This window comes from Pseudopipra pipra, chromosome Z (assembly GCF_036250125.1).
Source record: "Pseudopipra pipra isolate bDixPip1 chromosome Z, bDixPip1.hap1, whole genome shotgun sequence".
Lineage (NCBI taxonomy): Eukaryota > Metazoa > Chordata > Aves > Passeriformes > Pipridae > Pseudopipra > Pseudopipra pipra.
In genome coordinates, this window is record NC_087581.1 from 52418511 (window position 1) to 52434828 (window position 16318).

The 16318-nt window shown below is 36.7% G+C and overlaps 1 protein-coding gene across 5 annotated transcripts in view; it reads right to left on the reverse strand.

Annotated features, from left to right (window-relative positions):
- Positions 1 to 16318, reverse strand: part of KIAA0825 (KIAA0825 ortholog) — a 249849-nt gene that overhangs the window by 67846 nt on the left and 165685 nt on the right. Inside the window, exon 23 of one of the 5 annotated variants that reach the window (XM_064643225.1) lies at positions 7605 to 9773. The exons of the other annotated variants lie outside the window; for them this stretch is intronic. Within the exon in view, the coding sequence (XP_064499295.1) occupies positions 9764 to 9773 (10 nt within the window). The 3' untranslated portion in view covers positions 7605 to 9763. Of the gene's footprint in view, positions 1 to 7604; positions 9774 to 16318 lie in introns of those variants that run through there. 5 annotated transcript variants of the gene reach the window in all.

The window sequence follows — 16318 nt, forward strand, 5'->3', positions numbered from 1 at the left end:
AAGACAAATACTGAAAGAAAAAAAGAGTATTATCATATGATGACCTGTTCCAGGGTGTTAAGTCCCTGTCAAGGTTTGATTTTAACATGGGGTATTGATGACAGTACATCAAATCAGGCATCATGTTCGGAATTAGACTATATTAATTATCACTTGAGTGCAGTATGCATGAAAGTGCTGTTTCACTGACTAAAAGGATTTGACGGAATAAAAATCCATTTCTCATCTGGTTGCTTATGGATAAAGACGTTTTTCTCTTTGCTGTGGATTTTTCTTTATTAAATATGATATTTATAAGATTGAACAGACTGTCTCATTCAACAACAAATATGAATATTTTTAAACAAAAATATTGATGACATGATCTCATGCTTAACAATGTTTCAAAGTTTACTGCTTAGTCATTACATAGAAATATATAAAATGTATATACAAGATGTACATATATGTAATATTATTTTAAAACACAAAGTTATGAAAAATTATTATATTATGTAAAAAAAGTTTCTTATAATGACATGCAGGTGAAAAATATAATTTCATTTTCTCTTAGTAAGAAAGTGTATTTTTATGCTGAGAATTGCTTCTTGTTTTTCATTTAATAAAAAACTGAAATTCAAATCACTGAAAAAACTGTCATTTACACAGAAAAATTCCACTTTATAGCCTGTACAATGACTTAGCTGCAGAGCAACTGAGAGGAGATTTGAACTTTCAACTGAAAATATCCACAGAGATAATTAAACCAGCATAGGGTAATATAATTACTGCAAAAAAATCTACCAACATAATTTTTTAAAATTTATCATTTTCAATTACTATCCAGAAATATGAGTCTCTCACTTTATGTTAGGTGTTAGCTGTCTCATACATTTGCATTGATATAGTGAAGTGCCAGAAAACATCACCACATTAGGGCCATTGCACAGATGTTGCTCCTGGTATATGAATTTTATGTAGCATACCAGAGATTCTTCCACGCTCTTTTTACCATCCAGCTGTGCTAGGAGATGATGCTGGGACAAACAGAAGCTAAAAGAGTTGGACTTACTGGTGAACATTGTACTTAACTGCTAACACCAGCTATGGATATGTAACATAATTAGAATTATGAATATTTTTATTAGTTATGTCCAATTAGTCACGCACCTTGTATCTATCTACTGATCTTTCTATACCTGTACTTAAGAGTTTTCCTTAGAAACTCTTAACTGAAGAGAATCATATCATCCTGTTAATTTGTAAATCCCATGGTATAAGATTAGAGATCTGAGGAAATGGAAGAAACTAATTCTTAGATTAGTAGGTACCAATGCTGTATGGGTAGACCCACCAATTGACAGCATAATAAATATCTTGAAAATAAACAACATACATTCCCAACATTTTAAATCCTGCTTAATCACAGTACTCAACTACAATCAGAGATCAGCTTTAGCTAGTTCTAAAGAATCATAAGGATTAAAAATTATAGACCATTGAAAGAAGTACACTAAATTATACCTTATCAGATGTTTCTATGAGCAATAAGTCGATGACTTTCACTAAAGGGATAAGTTAGAAGATGATGCTGATCATTAAGGTGGCATCAGAAAAGGCATTCATGAATCACAATGATTTTCCCATCAGATAAGAGATAGTAACTTGTTCTGCCATAGCAGAAGATGGAGAGATTTTTGCTTGTAAATTAGGTAAATTTTATGGACCATATTAAAACTTCAAACAAAGACCCCGTGGGATCAACACTTAGTGTTCTTCTGTGTTTGGCAGGAAGGAGGAATCAGCCCATTTCACACTCTTCTCCTTTCTAGTACTTAATTCCCCTTCCCTTTCCAGGCCACAAATACCAGCATGCAGAAATTCTTTGCTTAATCTTCACTAGTGCTTGTGATTAGTCCCTCTGGTCCCACAATCCTTTCCTAGAAGCCCTGGTCCTCTATCACTCTTACTTCCTTTACCTGAGGAAGTAAGGTAATGCCTTGCCCTAAAGGAATTCTAGACTGTGACTGTACCTGAGCTATGCTGAGCATGGCATACAGCAGCTGATAACAGCTGATAACAGCTGATAACAGCTGTAGCAAGGATAACAGTATCCAAGAATTAAAAAAAATTACTAGAGGTAAAAACTTAAATCTTAGTCTCCTTCAGAAGAATGCAAAAAAAATGAAACATGTAAATGTGTAGGGCAATGTTTTCATAACTTCTGAATACCTGAAAGACAAAACAGTCAAGACTGTTCTCCTTGATAGAGAAGCATGACAAGTAGCAGATCAGTACGATTACACTTACTTTGATTTCTCCATTGCATGCTCCTGACTAAAAATTTTATTGTCTCCTCCCTTCTTCACCTCCACTTACTTGGCTTGCATGCATACTAAATTGTTTGTCTTACAGTTCTTGTGCATGAGAAGCCAACTCCTTGATCCTTGCTTTAGAACAGTATCCACATAAAAGTATGATGTGAATGAATGGCACTATTCACTCAAGTAAAAGGAAAGCTGGAGAGTGTGCTGTACAAAATGGAGGTTGATTGACAACAGAATGCTGCACAGGTTATGCAAAATCAAGGAGGCTACAAAGTGGGAACAAATGAATGGGAGCTGCGTGCTGAATGAGTGATTCAACAAAACTACACCCTGAAGTGAGGTGCTTGCAAATATCTTAAGAACAGCCTCAGTTAAACATCATTATGCCAATGCTTAAGCTCCATCAAACTCCAGGAAACTACAGAGATTATTTTAATACCTTAAAGTGTTATTATGGGCATTATTTTTAAATACTTCTCTTTAAATACCAGCTGCAATCTGCTACCTCAGAAAAACCGCCAATAGAAGCTCCATGCTTATTTGGATGACTCAGTGATCAAATTAAATCACATTATCTTTGATCTTTTTTTTACAGTGATGTAATTAAAAAACTTATGACTTGGGAACAATATCTTCTAGCTTGCAGCTGTCTTCTATGAATATTTGCTATATATCCATCTTTGTATGGATAATATAGTTATTGCTTCCTGACCAGAAGTAACACATTTTCATATCTTGCATGGCTTAAAAGACATATGGTATTCCAACAGTTCTACAGAGGCTTGGTTTGGGTTAAGAAACAAAAGAAAGTATCCACCAAGGCTAAGAGGAAACATACTCTGACTGCTTCAAAATCCCTGAACCCTGCACCATTACAGTTGTAGAAACATTGGAGAAAAAAGAAACATCAAACCAGGAATAAACAAGACAGCTCACAATTCCTCCTCACAGGACCTGCCCTGACCTAGAAATAAATCTGGATATGGTATGTAAACACATCAGAACTTTAGGGCTCACACAAGATCATGCACTTGAGATGTTAATAACCTAGACTGTATTAAATATACTAATGTTGTTATTAATATTGCTATTAAATAAACAATATAAACCCAAAGGACTGCTTACCAGACATATAATGAAAGGGAAAACATGCCACCACTGTCACACCTGCAGCACAGACCATAGGACACTTCTATTTGCAAGGAAAAGTGTAGCACAGCCCACATAATTAAATTTTCTTCTGATTTGTTCTCCTTGATTCAAAAGATATTGCCGCTTATGTTCCAACATTTTACACTATAGGTGAACATTTGAAATTAATGAACCCATAACTGTGTAGAAAGGTTTGTGGGAGGGTCACCACAGAACAATTTAAGACATTGACTACCACACTCAAACAAAAACTGCTGTGTATACAGGTCTTTTGTCCACAGTATATTACACATTTCATGTGTAGTATGCAAGATAGAGAAGTGTTATGCTTTTATGAAATTCAGGTTCATGGCATGTTTCCTCTCTCATACTAAAATTACGCTTATTTAAAGCTGCTAACTTCTGTAGAGGCTGTTTGAACTTTTTATTATGATTCAAGACAGTCTCATCCACTTGAAAATACTTCTGCAGCGTGCAGGCAGGTGCATAATGGCAGTTTGCAGGCAACTGTTCCTCTGATACTTCTGACTTGATTAGTATAACAACATAAAACTTGACGAACAATTAAATTATCTGAAACCTGCTCCATAAGGCATTAGGACAGTATTAATTACTTTACTGGTTAATGACAGGAATGTGGGGATTATTCTTAAAACAAGATTGACTGGTAACATTGTGGGTAGAAAAAGATTATTATTTCTGGACCTGACATACTTACATCTGTAGTGAAGAGGCAACATCACAAGTCTTAACAGAAATCTGGATACGTATGGAGCCTACATTAGCAACGTTTCAAATTCCAAAACATAATCTGAGATTCTATGAAATGTGTGTGTTAACCATTTCACAATCCCAACCAAAATATTTGTCCTAATTGAAATTTCTATGACAAAATTATTTGCAAGTTGATACAATTACTCTAACTTTTCCTTAGGTAGTTCTAACAAAAATACACTATTTTACTGCTTCGCTACTAAGACCTTCAAAGTTTCTTCAGTTAAAGCAAAAAAAATGGTTGAAACCACAACAATTCTTCAGTAAGTGTGAAGACAGAGCAATCGTATAGGAAAAGCAAGCACAAAAATTGGTCTGGTTATTCAAGTACTTATTGCATGCCTTTGCACGGTTAGGACTTGCAAACCTGGGAAATAACTGACCTCACACTGAGACAACCAAGGTAAAATTGCTACATCAAGATCAGGTTGATGCATCAGATACTTTTACCTAAACTATTCCTATGAAGATTTTAAAAAACAAACAAACAAACAAACAAATATACAAACAAAAACAAAGAGGGATTTCTAACATGCTCTATACAGTTCAAATACTTCCACACTTTGTTATTTACATGACAGCATGCACCCTATATATTCAAATTCTTTATATTAAATTATTGATCAAATCACATATACCTTTAGCTCATGCTAATGAGCTATCTGATTTTGCAAACAAACAGTACTTCTCAAGAAGTTTATGCAGTTGCCTTCTTAGTTCCATGCTTGGCACCCTACAATTTACACTAACTTCTGACTCAAACCAAGCAGACAGCTGAATCTAGATAAAATGCTAATTCTAGAGATCAAGATTCAGAAAAGTCCAGTTCAGCCTATCTTTTAAAGAGATTATTTTCATATTAAAATAATGGCCAATGATTATTCTCCATTATAAGAAAATCAATTAGTGATTCAGGCTTGACCAGAAATCTTATTCCAATACATTCATTTGCTTGCTAAACAGTATTAAGGACATAAACTAAGGAGCAAGAACCTACTGAGCTCTTGTACACTGGCCTCAACCATGACTCTAATAGTAATTTTGTAAACACTCTGTATATTGTGGCATTTCATAAGCAGATTTTTTTTTATTTATTGCTATTCTACATTGAAGAGAAATTGTGACAAATTTGTGCATAAACAGGAGAATGTTAAAGCAAGGATTTTCTCAAAGGCTACACTAAAACTTTATTACAGGGCAAGATTACTTTTTATCAGCCTACGTTGCATCTAGGAAGGTCTACATCAAGGAGCCATTAATAATTTTTTTTTTTAATTAATCCTGACAACTTTCAGCTTACACCATAGACAAACATTCACCATTATGTGAAACTGCCATTCTGTTCTAGGTAAAACAGTAAAAGAGTATTAAGGAAATTGAAATTGAGTATTTTCACTAACATTTTCACAGTTCCTTACGTTCCCTCTTCAGGCAGTATTGTGCTATTGTGCAACAAAACTGTTTCAGTCCAATATTTGTCTCTCTCACTAGTGTCTTTCTGCTTTACATATGGGTAGTAAGTAATATTTGTAAGTACTGAATGGAATAGTGAACATATCACTTCAGGGAAAAAAGCTTTCCTTTCTGTTTCAAAAATGAAGGAATGACAAAATGAAAGTTCGGCAAAAATGCACTGAGAATATGTTAATTCAAGCGAACTGTGACTCACCATTTACCTTCCCCTTTTCAAACAAACTCCTGAAAAGCTTATTGAAAAGCCAAAAGAAAGGGATGTAATGAATAACGTTACAGGCTCAGTGCAAATGGGACAGGCCAGTGGCACTGCCATGTAATTTTCTCTACCTGTGGAAAGGGGTTGACATTCATATTAATCGTTGCATGTTTCCACAGAATTGGTGCTATTGTCATAATCCATAATTGGCTATACTATTGACTATAAGTAATAGCTATCCTTCTTAAGAGAGATGCATGAATTTCCAGTTAACTTACTAAAACAGAGTAAGTAATTTCTCAATGTGCCTCCTCTATTACCAGACAATACAGTAAGTTCCAGAACTTTCTATGCCTTCTCATTTCTGCATGTACCCACTGAATGACTTGGAAAAAATATCACAGAAGGAAGGATCAGCAGCATATTGATGATGGTGCAGTGCTACGTATCCTTCACCACCTATATCTATGTCAATGTCACCTACCAGTCAATGGATGAAATCAGATCAGAAATAGAGAGAAAGCAATCTGCATGAAGGGAAATGAAGAGCCTGACAGATGTGCAGAGAAAAAACATTTCAAAGGATTCACACTGAATGTACAGTTTCCTTTCCTTTAAGAGAGACATACATAGTATTGGTCAAATCAATTCACAGATTAGAACTCCTGAATTTTTTCCTGACACTAAGTTTCATCCATTACCGATGCCTTCAGTTGCTTGTTGCTAAGAAACTTCTTCCAATTCTGGTGGACGATCATAAGATCACAGGAAAATTCAGGTTGGAAGGGACTTTAGGAGGTCTTTAGCTCAACCTCCTGCTTAAAGCAGGGTCAGCCACAAGGTCAGACCACGGTTATCCAAAAATGGCTGAATGAGTGATGTCCTAGCCTCATTACATCCACAACTTGGCTAGGCTATATGCAGTAATTGGACACATTTTCATTCTAAAAACTGGCTAGTATAGTGCATTTTTCCTTAACAAGATGTGCATTCTTATCATTAGGGCTCTTAGCTGGTGTATTTTTAAATCTGAGCATCTCCATGGGCCACAGTGGTTTCCCCTAGAGTTTAAGTGATGTTCAAAGTCTGTTAAAATATTAAAACTGTGTAATCCGCTTACCTAAAAGACTGACTAAAGCAAGACAGTAGTCCTCTGACCAAAAGAAATCCTCAAAAAAGGGGAAAAAAGTCTTTCTTGCGGTTAGTCTGAGACTGCAAAATGTCTTCCCACAGGAGCTACAGATCATCAGAAATCCCATCCTCCAAGTATAAAGTTCTATTCTGTGATACCATATTAATTTAATTAATATGTATACTTATATTTATTTCTATATGTAACCAACAGTATCTATATTTATTGGTACATACATCTTGCTCCATAAATCTGCAGAATTTATAATCTTTTTAAACAAAAAATCCCAAGAACATTAATTTAGGTATTCCATTCAATACACATTTACATTTGTAAAAGAGTGAGTGAAGAAGCACACTTACTAGCTTCATAGACTAATACAGTACTAAAATGCTTTGTTTTGGGTTTCAAAGCCATGACTTTCATCATATAACTTGACTCGAACTTCCAGATGAAAGCCCATATTTATTGGGAAATAAAGATTTCATAACAAACTTAGAAATACCTTGGCAGAAATGAGGCAAATTTCCAAAGATAAGCATCAGATAATAAGGATATTTAGAAATAGCATAACTGAAACAGAAATGCTGACTTAAATACTAGCTTTGTCCAACACTAGAATCACTCAGAGAAAGAAAAAACTGTTACTATGAAGAACCAAACTGTAGTGGCTTAACTTTTCTTTACATATTTCATTTCTGCAGTCATGTGTTCCAGATAAGGAACAAAATAATGTGAAAAATTAATTTAATCCTTAAGTACTGAGAATACACGTACTATGAAACTGAGAGTCAAATTAACCTAAATGTTATCTGTACAGCTGGTTTATTCACATATTGATTTAAACTATCAGTAAAACATCTTTGATGCAACTAGCTGTCAAACCCAATACACAATGATGGTGAATTTTTCTTCATATTTAATTTCTTTGTATTTTCATGTGTCTAATAACACCACAGAGACTGGGTAATAAGTAAATTCACTTCCACCACTATTAAACATTTCTGTTATCTCCTCCTTGTGACCTTCTTCATTCAGGAAAACTTTATTTCAACATCTGCAATTTATTACTGAAGTTTCTCACATGTTAAATTCATTGTCTAGTGCCATTCTATTGTAAGAGAGTTATTGTCTACTCACATAATTTTTACTTCCAATTATGACAATTAATCACCAAGGAAAATTTAATTTAATTTGTGGATTATAAAGACTGAAAATAACACAAATATTTGCAAAGGGCTTTTCATGTTAGCATGCAGAGAGAACTCAGAATAAGTTAAAATGGATTTTATGTCATCCATGGCTTTTTAACGTGCTATGTATCATAACAGGACAAGTAACATAAAAAACACATAACACATCCCTTAAATTTTTATTTCTCTTCATTATCATAAAGCCCCAAAACTGATATTGATCTAATTACAAGATTCTGATTATTTTCCAGGGATGCAATGATTCTTATTTATAAAGATATGATGAGCATCTCAGAACCTTTTTCAGGATGAGAGATTATATGGTCACAGACTATAAATATTCTGTATGCTTTTTCTGGAAATCTACAACAATTTAACTCTGAATTGTTTTCAAATACTATGGTTACACTAGTGGTTCCTCCACTTGTCTAATTTTTATCAATTGTTTATATCTGTTGTCTCTTCTGAGTGAGAACACATACGAACTGTATGTCAGTTTATTTAACTTCTTACAGATTTCACTCTGATTTTAGATACGACATCACATTTCGTGTTGTCAATAACTATGCTGTTTTAAAGAAATTATGGATTAAAAATTTTACTACTAGATTATTTAAATTCATACATTTCTACAGAGCTCATGAATTCTCACTTTCAGGAAGCATTCTGTTATGGGACTTTTATGTTTGTTTAAGTCAAGAAAAAAAACAGCCTAGGACTCTTGTGAAGAAACAGTTTGAACTGTGAATACCTACACTGGGTCACTACTTGGTTTTGCAAAGGAAATGGACTGGACTGCTTTAATTGGTAGCTAGAAAGCATGATGCTAGAATATTAAAAAAAGTCCTTGTTTGAGGTACTGTGGGGAAAACTGCATTCTTGTTTCTCAGTTAATAACAAATTCTCCTTCTATCTTCCACCTCTTCATTATCAGTTTAGGTAAAACTACTGGAAAGGCATCTTCTACTAACTGATGATGGTAATACTACACAACATTTACAGGCCTCCTTCAGAATTGTGACGTTATTGTTCCATCTCAAGAGAATAAACTCCTAGTAAAATTTTACCTTGTTAGCGCAGCCACATTTACAGCAGCACATCAGCTACCAATCGGGATCAATTTTATCCTGGTCTAAAAAATCATATTTTACTGAAGACTAACCAAATTGCGGTGACGTAGCAGAATGGGAAAAAAAAGACAACATTTTCCTTATACTGCTTGCATACTGACAGTTACAGGTTATGGATTACAAGTTTTAAATAAAGTCATTTTGTTGTACTCTTGAGGTCTCTGCTACAACTCCAGGTTTCTTCTACTTTCTAGCTCCTGGCTAAGTGTGTTGACGGGGGCTGGGCACATTATTTTCCTGAGTTACTTCAGACTATTCTGTCCTTGTCGTTCTGTCCAGCAGTGATGTTTTTTCCTCCTGGATACTAGTGGCTCCAGGATTCCAGGTATGTATTTGAGACTTGAAGCTCACTTCTCAGGAAGGATTCAGATTTGCTACTCAGGAAAGTGGTTCAGCGACCATTCCTAGTGATACCTAGAAGATGTGTAGGGACATGGTTTAGTGATGGACTTGGCAATGCTGGTTTAAGGGTTGAACCTAATAATCTTAAACCTGAACAATTCTCTGATTCTGTGACTCTTAATACATAAGCTAGATCTTTAGAGTTTAGCACTGCTATCCATAAGCAACAAGATTAAATAAGTAGTAAAACACTACCTTAATTTGTCAGAGAAAAGTGCTGTGATGAGAAAACACAATTCAAACTTTTAAATAATTGTTTCAGAAACTGTAAGACACAGGACCATACACCAGAAATTGCATTTTGGCAAGTGACGTAAGAAAAACAGTTTGAAATACACAGTAGTGGGTAACGGGTATCGGGAAGGCCTTTACTGCTATAATAATTACCCAATATATGGGGAAATTCGTGTTCTGCACTCCTGTGTAGATTTTTAGACAGCATGGTTTAAAGTAACGGTTTCAACTTTTGCAAATAAAGAGCAAATCAATATTTTGGGTGGACTTTGATCCCTTGGCATGCTTTTCTCTATGTGGCCTTCCAAGTGATGATCCCATCTAGGATTCACCCAGTAGTAAGAGCACAAAACTGGGATAGTCATCTCCTAGAGACGTCCCTTCACACAGACTTTTATGGGTTTGGATGTGACAAACGAACAGTGAATATTTTGTTTCTGGCTAACCCTTCCAGAAATCCAGGAAAAGTTGGTAGAGACTATAGTCTGTTCTCTCTGAGACTTAAAAACCCTGGAGAGGAATGGTGCTACACAGCACTCAGAGGAGCCATCACACTATAGGCATTGGGGGAGCTACTAAATTGCTAGGGTAGGAAAGAGCATTTAATTCTTTAAATGCATCCAGTCAAATCTGATATTTTGGGGGAATGCAAGGCAACAGTGTCTTCTAACAATGAAACCAAAACTTAGATGATTTTATTTAAAAATCACAAGATTTTCCAGTAAAGTGTATTTCCCAGTATTAACTAGCAATACATTTGCAAAATATCTTTTATTATGACAATAATTTTTCCCTGAAAAATTAATTCTAGGTATGAAAAAGAACTTGGAGAGCCACAGATGGCTTCCTGAACATGAACAGGCCAGTAAACTTCAAAACTTGCATCGTAATCTTGAACATCACAATGGTTAAATCACAATTAGCTTATTAGAAAGTATATCACAGCTTCCTCTGAAGTCACTGGAATGAGCTTTTGTTAAAGATACTGGTACCAGGTAGACAAATTCTGATTCAGTAAATCAGCTGCTATGTTGTATGGCCAGGCAAGTTTCCCATCTTGTACTATATATTTACTTTCAGCTAACAGGTTGCAAAGTCAGATTGTGAAGGAATCTGACTACGTCTTAGCCCAAATTTGGGCACCTCTCTTTCTAAAGTGCCACATAATACTGAATAATTTCACAGAGTTTTACAGGATTATGTGAATTAATACTTGTTAAGTGTTGTATCTCCTCTAATGGAACATACTACTCAATGTTTTAGCAGGAAATATTTGTATTAGATTTGCTAGAAATGAGTAAGATGGACTTCCAATGATTTTAGATTTTTCTGTGAGAAACCTCTCATATGACTGAAAAAAGAGAATATTTTGCCTTTTTTTTTTTTTTCTTTTTGGTTCAACTCCAGTACAATGTAGATTCTTAGCTTAAGACCTTGCCTTTCTGCAGACTGAAGAACATGCCAATTGCATCCTGATCTATCAGAAGGATTTCTGACATGGAAAAGACTGAAAATATAAGGACACTGACTTAATTTTAAACTTCTCCTTTGAGATTCCTACGTCTTGTCCTAGTTAGAACAGCTGGGACCAGCTCATCACTGTGTGGGTGTAACCCAAACTGTGTATTCTATACCCTTCCATGCCATTTTCCAGAAACTGTTATCAATAGGCCATTTGCAGTAGCTGCCCAGAGCACACCTGACCCCTCAGGCTATAAGCTGGGTGTTAAGAGGCCTGTAAGATAGGAGGGTGTTCCTGTCCTCACACCCTTTGTAGAACTCCCCGCCCTGGGCATTCCTGCCTGAACCTGAGGATGTGTAATCTTGGGGTCTTGGGACTTCTGGTACCTCTCGTGGGATCCAGAGAAGGACCAGAACTTGGACTGGATTGCGACCACCACTCTCAACCAGGCTGAGACCACCACTCTCAACTGGACTGCGACCACCACTCTCAACCAGACAGCAATCACCACTCTCGATCAGACTGCACCAGCACTCCCAACAGGACCGTGATCACCACCCTCGACAGGACTACAGCCAGCACTCTCACCAACAGGTTTTCCCTCTCCTTTTACATTTTGGACTCGGGGGACCACGTGGGGCGCAGCACGGGGAGGGGGACCCAACAAACACCACTCTGTTCATGCCCCAGGGTGCTGGATTATACATCTGGTTTTTGTGGGTTAAAAACAATTGTTTGTCTGTGTAATTGTATTTATTGTATTATTTTTATTAAATTGTTATTCTGACTCATAATCTTTTTTGAGTTGGGTTCATTTCCCCTCCCAATTTACCTTTAAACCAGCACACAGCTGCAGTGGACAGATTTTCACAAGACCTTCCGGCTCTGTTCTTATGCTAATCAACAGTAAAACTTACATGGTTGCTCATCAGCTGAATAGAACATTTAATTGTACTTATCTAAGGGCATAACAGTTATTTTGATGGTAATACAATACTTCTATACAGCTGTGGATCGGTCCTCAAGGTAATCTAGCAAGGTAATCACAGTTTAGGTAGCTGTGCTAGAACCAGCTTCTAAACAAACCCTGAACTAACTTTCCTGGAGAGCGATAAAAGAAGTTGCTTGCAGCAGAGGTTGCAATGCAGACTATAGAATCCTCACAAGACTTTAGACAAACACACACCCCAAAAAGTTTTTGCAAAGATCTATACATATACTACCTACTGCTTAAACAATTAAAGAGCTAACACAATAATGAACGTGTACTTGCTTTATTGCTTTTATTGCTGGAACTATTTTGAAAAGCTTAGCATGCATATTAAAAGATACACACGCTGCTTGCTTTTTTTTTGTTGTTGTGGTTAGAAAAATATTAAAAAATTTGGAGTATCAAGGGTGACCTCCAGTGTGCACAAATTAAGTTTCTGTCATTACATCTTAGGTGTAACAAAATATTTTCTTGGCCTACTATTAATTTCAATCATCCTACACCAACTTTTTTTCTTGTGCACAACACAGAAATTCAAAACACTGCCTTCTGCTTTGAACTGTGATTTTCTGAAAACATTCTGAGCTTCTCCATATTATAGGGAACAGTATAAAAAATAAATGGCTAAACAGAAAAACTAGAAAATTTGTTTCTTGCTCCTGTCCAAATGCAGATTATCAGTCTAAATTTTTCTTCTAGAATAAGAGTAATAATTAATAATTAATGTATTACAGAAGCTTTTGTATTTTAATAATACAAGAGCATTACAGAATAATAGTGCTACAACTGAGTGTACTAAATACCTCAGCTCATAGTTCAACTTACATGTTTCACCCCAAAAATCCAATTTCTAAGCTCCCCCACAATTTGCCTCAATGTAGAAAAGAAGTTTTCAGACAGGCACAACTTGACATGGGGAAATTATATCAAAATTTATTACTAACACAATAAATACTATAGAAACTAAAAAGCAAATAAATACACAGTATTAATACAATCTCTATCACCCCTGGGGTCCTTCCATATCAATCCAGAAGAAAATCCTTCAGGATGATAGCTAAAGTCTCTCTCTCATTGGGGTATCAAGGAAGGGGTCTTTGCACCCCCACCAGCTCCTCGGCCTCTGCTGAGATCTCTTCCTGGACTGCAAAGGAACATTTGCTTTACCAGGTCTCCATCATGATTTTACAGGGAGTCAGCTTTTGAGTTCTTTCTCTCTGTTTCGTGAAGGTTCCTCCCAGAGAGTAAGATGTTCACTCTTCCTCTCCAGGTTGCAGGGTTTCTGGATTTTGCTCAGTTTTTATACCCCAATAATTTTCATCAAAAGTCCTTACCCAGAAAAAGCCTGCTTGGTTTGGCTTCTCTCTATGCCAGCTGCTGCATCACCTCAGCTTCCACGTGTTACAGGGAAGGCATTCCTCCCCCTGCATTCCTCATCCATCAGTTTTCGGCTGCCCTTGTCCAAACCCACGTAGGGCCCCTCTGAGCCTCTCGGCCCGTCTCCCATTTTGCTTCAGCCTCAGCTCAGAGTCGCTCCCTCCCCCGCCATTGTGGTCTCCCTCCTCTGTCTGGAATTCTTCCAGCTCTGCACGATCTCCACTGCTTCTGCAGCTCCCGGGCCACCCCTCGGCCCGTCTCTGGCTCGGCTCCAACGCTGTGCCTGCCTGCCGGGGGGGAGCTAGCTCCAACCCCCTGGCTGGCCTCTCAAGTCCACGCCACCACCTCTCCTGAGCAGTGGGGGGGAATAACCCCCCTAGCTTTTGGCCACGCACCCAGTCCAGTCATAATACTGTTCTGGGCTCCCCGCAGCCCGGCCGGGGGTGGGAAGAGGGCCTGACCCCCCACCAGGGGCCCACAGGCCTCTCTCCTCTCACCTCATGGCTTCCATTCTCTCTCTGTCACTGCCAACAACTTCCTTCCGGCTGTTGTAATATCCTAATTTCACAGGGGTGAAACACAGCTCTGATTGGCCCCTGATTGGAAACTCACCTGGGACCAACCCCTTCCAGCACCCCCGGGGCGGGGGGCAGCTCAAACCACAACAATGCCCTTCATGCAAACCTGAGCAAATCTGAAAATATTCAGAAATTTCTGGTTTCTTTACTTTAACAGTGGCCATACATATACATACGTTCACAACACGAAAAAGAAAAGAACTTCATTCAGTATGTCACGTAATACTAAAAAAATACATAATACAGAAAATAATACTGAAATAATACATAATACAGATAAAATCAAGGATTGGTTCAAGTCATGAATTGGAGTAGAGTAATAGTTATAAGACTAGGGAGTTTTACTTTAATTACATTGTAATTACAATTACATTAGAAAATGCAGATTTCTTACTGCATTATAATTAACACATGCAAAAATTAATGAAAATCATAAGGTTGCTCAAAAAATTTAGTTAGAGTGGTAGAAAAAAAAGTCCTATCAACTTTAAACTATCACATTAAATTTAGCCATATTAAGTACTCATGTTATCAGCATATAAATACGCACAGCAATTTTTGTGCATCCATTTTTCAGACACAAAATATTTTTTTTTCTGAAGTAAGTTTATGTCTACTCATTGACTTTAACACAAGGTTTTAGCAATCTGCAGGTTTTTGTAAGTCAAGACCTTTTCCCATCCTCTATCTGTGTATTAGGAGACCATTTTAATTCACTTACCAAGAAATTCCCAAAGGGGCTGATATATATGGTACCATAGGAGCCAATACTGCAGCTATCAGTTTTCATACAGACTGGCTAGACCTTTACATTACTGCTGCCCCACATTTATTGTTCTTTCATTGCAGCTGTCAGCATTGCATGACAGCATATTATGGAGCACATGGCTACAAAGTCAGTATCAATCAGGCCATGATCATGCAGATAAAAGTAGCAGACTATTTATAATAGACCTTAAATCAAATCTTCCTGGCGTAAGTATGAGATTCTTAAAAGCAGTAGCCTTGTGGGACTTCCTGCTTACTTCAATCTGCTATAAAACTAACTTATGTAACACCTAAAAACTTCATAGGAACGTGTAAATAGCAACACTAAAAATAAGTAACAAAGCTCTATTACTTTCTGCAAGTCAAGATGAGAATTAGCAGAGGTTTTCTTTAACTGTCTTTTAAATTATGTATGGCAGAAATAGTACACAATACCTGCCATTACACTAACGCTCTTTTACTCTCTGTTGGAAATAGCAGTTTTGTTGTGCTTTGAAACTCACTCACTACAAAAGCACTTCAACTTGATATGGCCATTTAACAAGGAGAATTGGAGAATGTGTATAGTTTAGTGGCACTCTTCACCAAACTGAAAGCACCCTGTTAAAAACAAAAGCATCTAATTTGTCCTAGACATAAATAATAAAACAAAACATGAGTTGCATGCAAATTCAATAACAAAATTCTAGGTGATAAACAGAATGAAGCCTGGCTTCTTGTTTAGTATTCCTTAGTTATCACCATAATTGCTGCATGTCTGTCATCACTAGGAAAAGAAAAAAGTGTCTCTCTCAGCTGCTCCCCTGCTTGTTTTGTTCACTACATTCTTGTAAAGTGGGAGAAAATAAGTGTCATTTAATGAATAGTGCTATTCTTTGTCTGACAGCTTCATATCTGTTAGGTGTAGGAGGCCTAGTACTTTCCTTTCTGGTAATGTTTTTGACAGTGTGCTAAATTCCTCCCCAAAAAGGCCAGTGTATATATTCTGCTAAAAGAGGCTTCATCTATGCTGAATGACTGCCCTCTTTTAACCCCCTTCAGCTTCTGTTCTTACATTAATTGAGCTGATCAGATTGAGCATATGAATTTGTCTTTGATGTATTCGTATGTTTAGTTGACGCTGCTCGCACTCCCATTGGCAATCGGG